The 12,271-nt window shown below is 31.6% G+C and overlaps 1 protein-coding gene across 1 annotated transcript in view; it reads left to right on the top strand.

Annotated features, from left to right (window-relative positions):
* The first annotated feature begins 1,121 nt into the window (after window positions 1-1,121).
* LOC106879475 (titin) overlaps window positions 1,122-12,271 on the top strand; it is a 96,692-nt gene continuing 85,542 nt past the window's right edge. The window contains exons 1-2 of the mRNA XM_052970957.1: window positions 1,122-1,188; window positions 6,950-7,810. Of these exons, the coding sequence (XP_052826917.1) occupies window positions 1,122-1,188; window positions 6,950-7,810 (928 nt within the window). The remainder of the gene's footprint in view (window positions 1,189-6,949; window positions 7,811-12,271) is intronic.

Genomic DNA, 12,271 nt, shown 5'->3' with positions numbered 1-12,271 from the left:
ATACAAGCCATCCATAACAGACTTTTTTTATATGTGTCTGAGAAAGAAAAATTGTGCTCATGGCTTTCTTAAGCTCATGTTAACAGGGAGATTCTGTTGTCAGATACCTAATCTAAGGTTTTATAATGTACTCAAGTATCTTTTAACGTCACCTGGTGTCTTCCCTTTATAAATTATACATCCTATAAATCACACAACCAATCTTTTGTGGCAAAATGTAATCCTTTTCAGTTTTCATTTACTCCTTAACCATTTCTATCTCCTATTAGTTTAAAACCATTGGGTTTGAGCAATTCAGATTTGAAATATTTAAAATGCATTACACTCACCCAGTTTTATAATATCATCCATGAGCGATTTACATAAAGCTTAGGTTTCTACTAATTCATGTCATCATATTATCATCGTAATGGAAAAAGAAAATAGACATAGAAATTATAATCGTGATGGTAATAATGATGATAGGATATTTCAGATTTCTCTGTTTTAACACAAAACCCAACAGTGTATAATTTTCTCATATTTTAATAGTGCACCAAAATGCTTGTAAGCAAATATATTAATCGATTTCTTTTGTGAAAGGCTTGAAGCCATGTTGTTTTGAAATATTTATGATGCCTTAAGCTGTAGAGAAGTAATAAATTGTTAATTGGTTGACCAAACAGCCTTCTGAATATCCTGTTGGGGAATGAGAATTGCTTTATGATCAATAGACAATGAGATTGAACTTATGTGCTCTTGTATATTTTTCTCCACACAGCAAGGGATTTGATAATGTATGATTGCTTGCATTCAACTATGTATGTGCACTTTTCTATGAATGCACACATATGTTTTTAATTTTATACCATAGTCAGCATTTGTAAACATCCATTTTGGAAATAATATCTATTTATCTATGCATTAACACACTGACCCATACACTTATACACAGTTGCATAGATATGTGCACTCATTCATGCAGGCACATACACGTTTGGACACAAAAGCATGCATATATTTTAACATTAAAAGCACACATATTTTGATATTGAAAATGCTGCTATTAATATGAAACAAAGGGAAATAATTCAAGTGGGTCAATGGCCTAAATTTTGATGAATCAAAGGGTGATGTACCATATGGCATATGATAAAAATTCTGTAATTGAAATTCCTCTTTTAGTTGGGGAAAGACAAAAACCTAGTGGTAATTTCTAACAATTCTCAAAGAAAAGCATTGATAATTCTATGATATTAAGAAGTAATTTCACAAAATTTACATTGTTATTAGTGACATTTATGAACTGGTTTGGGGCTTAATGAGCTTTATCAGTGAAACCTAGTCAAACTCAAGCCTACATGATCAGTGGATAAAAGCTTTTATATATAAGCAAATTTGTTTATGAAGTATTAATTAATATGAATATGAATAGATTCACTTGAACATTTATAGAAATATATTAGTATTTATGTACACAAACAAGAGAAATATACACAATGTGTCTGTAGTAAATAACTTTTAGAGATTATCCTGAAATAGTATTCTTTCTCAGAAGATTCTAGATGAAAGAAATGCAGTTAACTCTTTTTGTTACATTCTCTCAGATGTTCTTTTTTAAATCATATGTCCCAACCTCAAAATATTCATCTTTTCTTTAAATGTAGAAACACAATATGTACAGGCATGACTGTGTGGTTAAGAAGTTCACTTTGCAGCAACATAGTTTCAGGTTGCATGTGACATTGAGGAAGTATCTTTTATTATAGCCTCAAACTGACAATGTCATATGAGTGAAATTTGCCTGATGGAAACTGTACAAAAGCTCACCACACACATATGCACACACACACACACACATACATAATTATAATTTGGTGGATTGGTAGATGAAAGCTGAAAGAAGCCTGCTATATATATATATATATATATATATATATAATCTCTACATATCCTTTACAACATGTAGCAAGTACTTGTTTCTTATTTGTCCAATACTAAGCAAAGTACACACACAAGTATGTGTGTGTGCATGCATGTGTGTGTTCTTGTCTCTTTGTCTGGACACCATGCAGCAGTTGTAAACAGACATCAACTGCCATACATATGGTGGTGTTTGTTTCTAGTGTTCTGTGGAAGCATATCTAGCCATGGAAAAATATTACCTTGCTTGTTAATAGTTGAGGTGTTGGTAACAGAATGGTCATCCAGCCACAGAATGCTACCTTAATAGCTCTTCCTGAAACCCATGTCAGCTGGAAAAAGTGGATGTAAAAATGTTGATGACTATGATGATGATGGAGAATCAAGTAATACTCTCTTGTGATTCTTCTATTATAATCTCAATTTTCATTACTTACAGAAAACTGATTGATTACAGCTTTTACCTATGAAATTGTTCCTATATCTGCACTCACTCCCTCACTCTTATTAGCTCATTCTCACACTCTTACTTCTCATGCTAAAACCTTGCTCAATCTCACACTCTCACTTGTTTGCACACTCTTACTCTTGAAATTTGACTCATTTTTGCATTCTTACTTACTCTCTCTCACTTTCCTATTGCTCACTCTCTCACTCTTGCACTCTTACTATCTCACTCACTTTCATACTCTTACTCTGACTCTCTTTTGCTGTATCTGTCTGTCTGTCTGTCTCTCTCTGGTGTAACTTTGTAAACGTTACAAAATATTTTGATAAAGTTGGAATTTCAACATAAATCATGGATCTTCAACCTAATGTGAAGTTCTTTCAAAATAAGAAAAGTAAAAAAAAAAACACTTTTTCATCCAGCTTCTACCATAACCAAACATGCTGTTGTTGTATTAGGTTAGTAAAAAAGCAACAACCCAAAATCAATGAAATGTTGTTGATAAACCATTTAATACCTTTTTACAACTCTCCATACTAGTTTCTCCCTCAGGGTGAAATTTCTCTACTGTCTTCATCTTGTTAATGTTTACTTAACAATCTATTAGTGTTTCTTTTATTTATTTTCATTACAAGACAAATGAATTTTTTTCCTTTTTGCAATTTGCATTTGTTTTCTTTTTTCCCCACTGATAAGTGGCTCTTTCATTAGAATTTTATCTTCTCTTTTACTTTTTAATTCTACATGGTTTGCAAGAATCAATGTTTTTACTATGTTTCATAACCATATATATTTTTATAGGTATCTAAGTTACTGCTTTTATTATCTCTCTCTCTCTCTCTCTCTCTTATATAAATGTGCTTCTAACAAGTAATATATTCATTAGAGTTTTCTAATTTGTTTGTGACGCAGACTTCACATGCATATACATGTATACATGCATTTTGCTTATAATGAAGTATGCCCCATTTTTTTTTATTTGTTACTTATAATAAAAGTGTTTTAATTAATGGGAATAGAAAGTAAGTGTGGAGTAGATACACTGAAATGTTGAGAAGCATTTGTAGAGTAAGATGTTAGTAGTGAAGATAAGTTATATAATCTATGGAATATAGTAAAATACAGTGTTTTATGTGAAAATAAACACAGAAGGAAGAAGGAATCTGCACCCTGCTCAAACTAATTTTGAAATGTTAAGAAGTGATATTCTGAAAATGTTACCATAGATTATCACTAGCCAATGAAAATAGTTCTATACAATCACTTGACTTGCTAGAAATAACAAGGCCATTTTTCCTGCTAAAGCATGAGTTAACCTCCTGGATCCTATTGGAATCTTCTTTGTTTTGCCCTATCCTCTACACCCTCCCTCCTTGCACTCATTTCCTCTTCCATCTTTAGATGTGCCATTCTCAATTTTGCCCTTTCTCTACTTTATTAAATGTTCACTTCCATCTCTTCTCCCACTTAGTCATCTTCAGTTTTCTTCAGCACGTAACCCAGTCATTTTCTCATATTTCTCTTCTCAAATATCCTGCTAAAAATAGCAGCCAAATCTTCCTCAAATTACACACTTCTGTTTAACCTCCCCCCTCCCCGTATATAGTGGATAATGTAGTCCTAGATATACTGTCTCTGAACAGTAAAGAAAGGATGGTCATGGCTGGGTTAAAAGTAACTAGTATTAAATGCAGACATGCTTACATTCTTCCTTTAAACTCTTAAGAATCTTGTGTTGACTGATGTAACCAAGAGACCTGAATTGGCAGAAGTGAGTGAGGGATGGCGAAAATACTTTATAATATTGACTTATCTCCCTTTACCTTCAGTGTTCAAATCCTGCCAATGTCATCTTTCATAATTCTAGGGAATAATAAAATAGGCATGATTTAATTACTAAGGTATTGATTGTTTCCCTGCTTAGTTTGTGGTTTTGTGCTTATGCTAAAAATCATTATTATTGTTATTAGGACTAAGGTATCAAGTTATATTCCCAAGAGTTTTATGGTTTTAACAACTGTTTTCAGTTTTTATTAATTGTATTATCAGTCTTACACATATTTCTTGTGTAGTTTTCAAAGGAAAAAATATGTTATATTTTACTGCTATAAAAGTCACAATATGTATGTGTCTATATTGCTTACCATTGCTATTTGTCCGGCAACCATTGCTATTTGTCCTGCAACCATTGTAGTTATTTCATGCATACTGTGTATAAAGAGTATTTGCAATCTGGTTTACCAATAAGCAAGAAAATAAAATATGTCAGCAGGAAACTGATCCAGTGTCAATTTGTTAGCAAGGATTGTTAAATGTTTTTCTGTTCCATCTTTTCTGGTCTGTTGCCAATCAAATTTAGTGTTATGTAATTTAAGCTACAAGAACCATATAAATCATAATAAATTATTTGTTGCTGTTGCTCTTCTTCTTCCTCATCCATTGATAATCTTTAGAGCACTGGAGTAAAACCTTGAAGCATTTCTTGCTTTATTCTGTGTTCAAATCCTGACAAGGTCAACTTCACATTCTTTTTGAGTCAATAAAATAAAGTACCAACCAAGTACTGGGATTGATGTAATAGATTAGCTCCTCCTGCCTCAAAATTACTAACATTGTGTGAACTCAGGGTCTTTATATTCTGAGTTCAAATCATGCCAAGGCCAGCTTTGCCTTTTATCCTTCTGTGATTGATAAAAGAAACTGTCAATGTAGAGCATCAATGCTTGCTTTGCGCCTAAATAATAAATAGCAATTATTAGTAATAGTATTGGCAAAATCATTAGAGTACTGGGAAAAAATGCCTTGTAGTGTTTCTTCTGGTTCTTTATGTTCTGACTTCAAATCCTGCTGATATGCCTTTCATCCGTCTGATGTTGATAAACTAAAGTACCTGTTAATCAATTAACCCTTCCCTCCAGTTTTTAGGCTATGTACCAATACTGAAGAAATTATTATTATCGCTATAACTTAATGGACCTTATTGGGATAACAGGATATATTTTTAAATAGTACAGTGGAATATTTGTAGTAATACAAAACAATTTTAATTGACTATAATTACTCCCTTAAAGATGTGAACAAATCATTATCTAAATAGCTAATTGTGAATTATTCTATATGTTTTATAACTTCATTTCTATATCAACTTGCAGTTAACTAAACAGATAATGGGGTGTTCTATTCTATTTTAAATTGTTTTTGATTTGGACTTGTTAATTTAATTAAGGGTACTTATTTGTGCTTAAAACTGTGCAAAAAAGAGAAGAAAAAAATGATTAACTCTTAAATTTCAATAACTGTTCAAATATTGCCAATTTCTACATTTCACTCAAGAGCATACTCAGATATTCCCTGTCAAAACAGTGAGTGTACTGAAAGTTGACTTAGTTTTCTTTATTAAGTATTTGATATTGTTCTGTACAATTATTTGAAGTAATATTTGTTTCCTTCTCCAAATCAGCCACATATGGTAAAATTTGGAGTTTATTTCTGTTTCACAACTTGAAAGTTCATGGCTTTCAAGTGTTGTTAAATGTAATAATCAATTTAATTTTGAGAGGTTGTTTATTGATCATGGAAAATTGGACTGGTTCATTTTGCAAAGAACCACATGTATATTACTTTTTCAGTACACTAAATTCATGAAATATAATGCACAAAACTGCTCCAACTCATTACAAACATTCAAGTTTTAGCAATGAGAAGGAGGAAAACTTATAGTAATAACAGATAAGTATGTAGTAATGATCTCAAATGAATTATTTGAGATATATCATCCCAGTAAATAAGGTGTCAACCTATTTGTTAAAAACAAATCAAGAATTCATATATTGTTACTGACATTGTTTTGTATACTTGTTTGGACACCTGTTCTACTTAACGATTTTGAACATCTGTTTCACTTAGTGATTCTGAACATCTGTTCTACTTAGCTGGCAGTAGCAGAAAATATATGAAGAGGGAAGGAAGAACAATATTCTAGTAGTGAACCAAACAAATTTGTAATTAAAATGTAGTTTGGTATTTTAAAGTATTGAGATGAGATATTCAAGTGAAATAATATGAAATTATGACCAAATATTCCTTATGAAATTTGCTGCTTGAGCTTCCCTTAATTTTGAATATAGTCAACAATTCAGAGGGAATTAATCAAGTAATTAACTTTTACATTTATTTCTATATCAAACTGGTGTTAAAATTATGATGGGCAGTTTAATTTGAATATGAACGCTTTAAAAGGAGCAATTTTGTTTCGTAGGTCTCAGAGTTGTTTGAAAATAACATCCAAACAGAAAATTTTGATATTTACACATTGGATAATGTAGTCCTAAATACATATTTGAAAAAGTGTTACAACAGCTAGAATTTTTGTTAGCTGAATCAGGGCTAACTTGGGGGTATGCAACAACATTTCTACTGTTTGCTACTGTAGTATTTTTACTGCTATTAGCTGGTTCTTTTCACATCATGATTTTCTTACGTTGGACTTTTTGAATAAGGTTTTACACAGGTGCAAATAAAATAAATATCATGCATGCCATTTTATGTTTTAAAGCTATTTAATTAAAATATAATTTTCAATATTTTCCTTTGGTGCAGGAAATGCTGGCAAAGCTGTAACAGAAGAAATCCGTCGAGCAATAACAAATGGAAGTGTACCGCCACCTGATGAACTGGAAAGAGACAGTAGTCAGGAGAATTCACCAGTTGGAGGTTCAACACTGCATGACACAGAGGTAGAACGTGTTGGTTTTCCTTCTGAAGCAGACAGCTTCCGACTGTCTCGCCTCATTGGGTCATATGGAGGCGGCAACCCTAGTGAAGAGAAAGAACGCGTTTGTGTTAAGAGGGTTAGTAGTCGGCCATATCGAGATTCAGACAGTGACTCAAGCTCTTCCATAGCCACCTCACCAATACTTTCTGCTGCCAAAAAATCTGGGAACATATCAACATCATCTCTGTCCACACAAGACAAAACTATTGAAGGAGACATGGGGGTTGAACAGAATGGCCACAAAAAACTTTCTCCAGTGTCAAATTTTGCACAAGAAAAGCAACCAAGCAATAATATGGCTGGAAGCTCATCTAATAGTAATGAAATTGAACAAAGCAGCCCAAAATTTTCATCACCAGGCTTATCACTCCAGGTTGACTCTAAACCACGACTTTTAGATCTGGCAAAATCTAGTCCATCTTCTCCAAAAAATATGTCACTATCCATTGATGGTAGCCACTCTGCACTAACTACACAAAACATTTCTGCCTCAATTGACAGTGGTAAAATTCCAACGTCTTATCAAGCAGATACTGGATCAGAACAAGAATTGTTTCCTTTAAGTCCATCTTCTGTGTCCAGGAATATACCCTCATCAGATGGGTCAGACAATGAACAGCCGATTGATTCCTATTTTGTCACGGATCTTCCATCAAAAGATGATGTCTTACAAACAAAGAAAACAGGTTAGAATTTTTATTATCTTAGCTTTGCAATATATATTTTTTAAACCTTGCTGTTTTCTGCTCTAAAACTTTCAACTCTATATTTCAACTTCATCTACTGAATTTGCTAAAATATTTTTATACTTGATAAAAACATATCACGGTTAATGTTTTTTTATGATTCTTTTTAATTATAAATGAAAAGGTTTTGAGAAAAATATTAATAACTATGGAAGTAAAAAATATTTTACTAAAGACTAATTTTGAATGTCTATGAAGTATTTTAAAAGACAAATGCTAATAACTTGTAAATAAAATACAAGTTAATCTTGGGAAATTGTTTTTTGAATAATCACAGAAATAACAGTTGCAGAAAAATTCACTGTTTTTGTTATCACCCAAGTTCAAGATAATTTATTTGAACATAATCCACATCTGTTCTGCTTTCTGAATTCTCCTTTAATCAGCTTTTACATTCAATGGAAAATGTTTATATTGCTTATAACATGTTACTTTACTTGACTATTATCCTCTACTAACTTGCTCATTCACCTATTTCTTTAATCCTCTTTCATTTATGTTCTTTTTTTAGCGTTGTTGCATGCGTTGTTAAGCAGTTTGTATACTCTGGTGTTGGAATTAACGGCCTATCTTATTCTGTAATCCAGACCAATTTCTGATATCTAGAAGGAATGGCAAAAGAATTAGGAATTCTGTGATATAGAAAATGTGTTTGTTTTGTGCAAAAACTTAAGAATGCTTGATATATGTGTGTGATAGAAGTATACAAAGTAAATACATTTATATGTGTAGGAATAGAATACCAATCATATATTACTGGTATCAAACTACAAGGTCAAGCATGGTTTCTGAGTCATTATTTTACTGGGTTAAGGTGGCAAGCTGGCAGAAACATTAGCATCTGTTTTTATGTTCTGAGTTCAAATTCCGCTGAGGTTGACTTTGCCTTTCATTCTTTTGGGATCGATAAATTAAGTACCAGTTGCATACTGAGGTCGATCTAATTGACTGGTCTCCTCCCCCAAAATTTCAGGCTTTGTGCCTAGAGTAGAAAAGATTATTTTACTGGTTTACTGACTAGAAGAAAATTCACATCATATCTGTGTTATTGGACATAATTACATTTAAATTCACACTAACTCAAACAACCAGAAGTGAATAGGTGCCATGGGGTCATGTTATTTATTGCTTTGCTTAATAATATGTTGTAAGCTAATAACGACTTCTTCAACTGGACAGTTCCTCAACTGCTTAGTTGTGAAATTGTCCAGTTGAAGAAGTCTTTATTTGATTACAACATTATGAAACTATTTTTATGCACAGAATAGCATAAATTAGAAGAACTGAAATAAATTTAAATATTACTGAGCTTCATTGTGGGTGAATTAAGAATGTAAAACACATTCTTTCAAGTTATTGATGTGTAGGAGAAAAGAGAGTAGGAATCTTCTGACAGAGACTGTTTCATGGTTTGTTGATTACTCCTCAGAGAACACATATCCAGCTTCCTTCTACAATCAATATCAGTCATACAAACTGGGTATATCTTTTCTGATGTGTGTTCAAAAAACCATGAAACTGTCAGTCAGGAGATTTATTCCCTTTTTCCCCCACACATTAAAAGAATAGAATGAATGCATTTACATTTTTATTTTACCTACAGTGAGGCTTTGTAATATCTAAATTTATTTCAGTTCTTACAATATTGTTAAAAATTATCCCTTTTGCAAACTTTCATATGGAGCTAAACTGCCCCTTAACTACTGAGGCCTTGGAACAAGGATAACTATGGATATCATAGTAAATAACAATTTTAAAAAAATAATTAAATGCTATCAAGCAGTCTTTTTTTTATGATTTTCTTCATTTACACTACTTTTGGTGGTGGGTGCAGTTTCAAGCATCATCAATTACTTCATGAGCTTTTATATTGGTTCAGACAACTTTTTAAAATGTGTTTGAAGGATTGTTTTCACTTGACTGATGCTTTTTCAGCTATAATATTGGCACTCATATTTTTCCTTAATGCCATTGCATTTTGAATCCTTCTTTCATATGTGTCCATTATATTTTTATTGGGACACTTGGTGATTAGAACAATATTGAGTATGCAACTGTAGCTTTGTTTTACTATAATTTGATTCAAGATGCATGACACTTTATTTTCTTCATAAAAATATAAGTGTATGTGGAAAATTTCAATGATTCTCTCTTCTTGGTGTATTACCATCCATGTTTTCATAGATCTTTCATAGATTTTTAATTCTTCAACTTCGGATTATGGCCAGAAGACTGGTACCTCTAAGTTCACACTTACTGTGTTTGTTATTAATCAAATGTCGTTTCATTTTTTTTTTCAGAGTGTTCACACTTACAATTATGTATATTGATATTTCTCTGGTCATCACTCTTTTCCACCTCTTATATACATTGTGTATGTTTGTGTGTGTATATATGTGTGTATATGTTTGTATATATATAAATATATGTGTGTGTATATAAATGTTTGTATGTGTGTGTGTGTGTATATATTTGCCCATAAACTTTCATAAGTTAGAAATATATCAGACACTCATATATTAGGCAATAGAATGGGTATATTATTTATATAGTACTTTAAAGTTAGATTCATAACAGCTAATTCATGTTGTTGAATGAGTTCATGTTAAAGAACCTTCCAAGTAAGGGAAAGTAAATTAACAGTCATCAGACACAGCTGAATGGAAGAGTATAGCTTGGACTCTTTATATGTACAACACACACACACACACACGCACATGCACATAAAACAATGACCATGTTTAGCACTCTTCATTAATTTTTTTGTTGCTATCTAAGTATACTAGATGTAAATAATTATGTAAATATTTCTTGTTTTACATAAATAGTTCAAACCTAAAAAAAATTTCTAAGAATTGTTTTTTTTCTTTACTTTCTTTACTTCCTTAATTTACTAATCTCAAATTAAGTATATCTAGATAATCAAGTTTCCAACTTTACACTTACACATGCATACAACTATGTGTTAATTATTGTTTATTCATTATTTTCTTCTATATTGGTTTCATGCAAACATAGGTCTTATAGTGTTGCAAATCATGTTAGACTAAGAATTGTTGGAGCAAGTGCTTTTGCTCCTAGGCAGTTTTTTGAATGTTAATTATCTTGATATTGATTAGAAGATGTATTTATTATTATTGAGTAGGTTGACGAGAGCAAATGGAATATTAATGTGATTTGCCTAAGATCCTGATTAAAATAACAGTGATAAGAATTAAACCCATATTTAGACAACTAATTCCTTAGCTTCACTTCAGAGACTGTTCTGTATTTCTCTATCATATATTACAAATTATTTCTGTAAATAAAGTAACCTTTTATATCTAATTGATTTAAGTGTTTCTTCTGAGCACTTAAGAATTTCTATGTCAAACTGAACACATATTTTTTCATTGAAAGAAATGCTGTCTTTATTTTCTGATGAAATTAGGATGAGTACTATCAATTTGCATAGAGGCAAATTGGTATACATAGAAGAGCATGAGACTAAAATGCTATATTGTAATTAGCTTTGTCCTCCTACATTCTGAATTTCAGTCCCTTTAAGAGAAAATGTACAAGTAGTATACTATAAAAAGTTCTTTTGGTTTTCTTTTTTGCTAATTTAAAATAAAGGCAAATCATTATTTTTAATTGTGATGAGAAGAAGAGATTTTACTTCATATAAACCTCTAATGCCTGTAAAAAAGGAGTTAAGATGACATGATGTCTGTAGATACTATAATTTCTAACTTTTTGTTAAAATGCTATGTCATTGGTTTTCAAGTACCAACATCTCTAATTTGTTTGCTTATATTTTCTTGATAAAAAGAATTAAAAGGCTTCAAATTCTTAATCCCCATTTAAATTTCATTTTCTCAGTAGAACGTTTTACTCAACTAATTAAGGTTCTCATTTAATATAAAACCTAGTTCCGCTTTCATTAATAAGGCCCTGTTTAAGAAAAAGACAAAGTATATGTTACGTATTGACTGCTTAATGTTACTTTACTCAAGATTCCTGCCAAATTGGCTCCCTAAGAGTTTATTTATACAACATAACCTTTAAAAATTAAACATTCATATTCTGTCAAACTTAATTCTTATCCGTATCTATAAAAGGCAAGATGTGTGTGTGTGTGTGTGTGTGTGTGTGTGTGTGTGTACGGAAATATAATTTATGCACGTCTACAAATTAGCACGCATGTCGCTCCAATTTGAGGAGGACATTTGTCATGACCCTATCTGCATTTTCGTCAACTTTTTCTCTCAGAGGCACCCGCGTATAGCTGTGAAAATCGATTTTCAACCATAACTTTTAACAATTTTCAAGTCGGAGAAAAAGCTACCATTGTTTACAAACAAGAGTTAAGTCCCCTTCTAGCGACGCACACGTTTTAAGACTTTTGTTGTTTTTTTTTTT

This window comes from Octopus bimaculoides, chromosome 10 (assembly GCF_001194135.2).
Source record: "Octopus bimaculoides isolate UCB-OBI-ISO-001 chromosome 10, ASM119413v2, whole genome shotgun sequence".
Classification (NCBI taxonomy): domain Eukaryota; kingdom Metazoa; phylum Mollusca; class Cephalopoda; order Octopoda; family Octopodidae; genus Octopus; species Octopus bimaculoides.
This window is presented reverse-complemented; position numbering and strand designations above follow the sequence as displayed.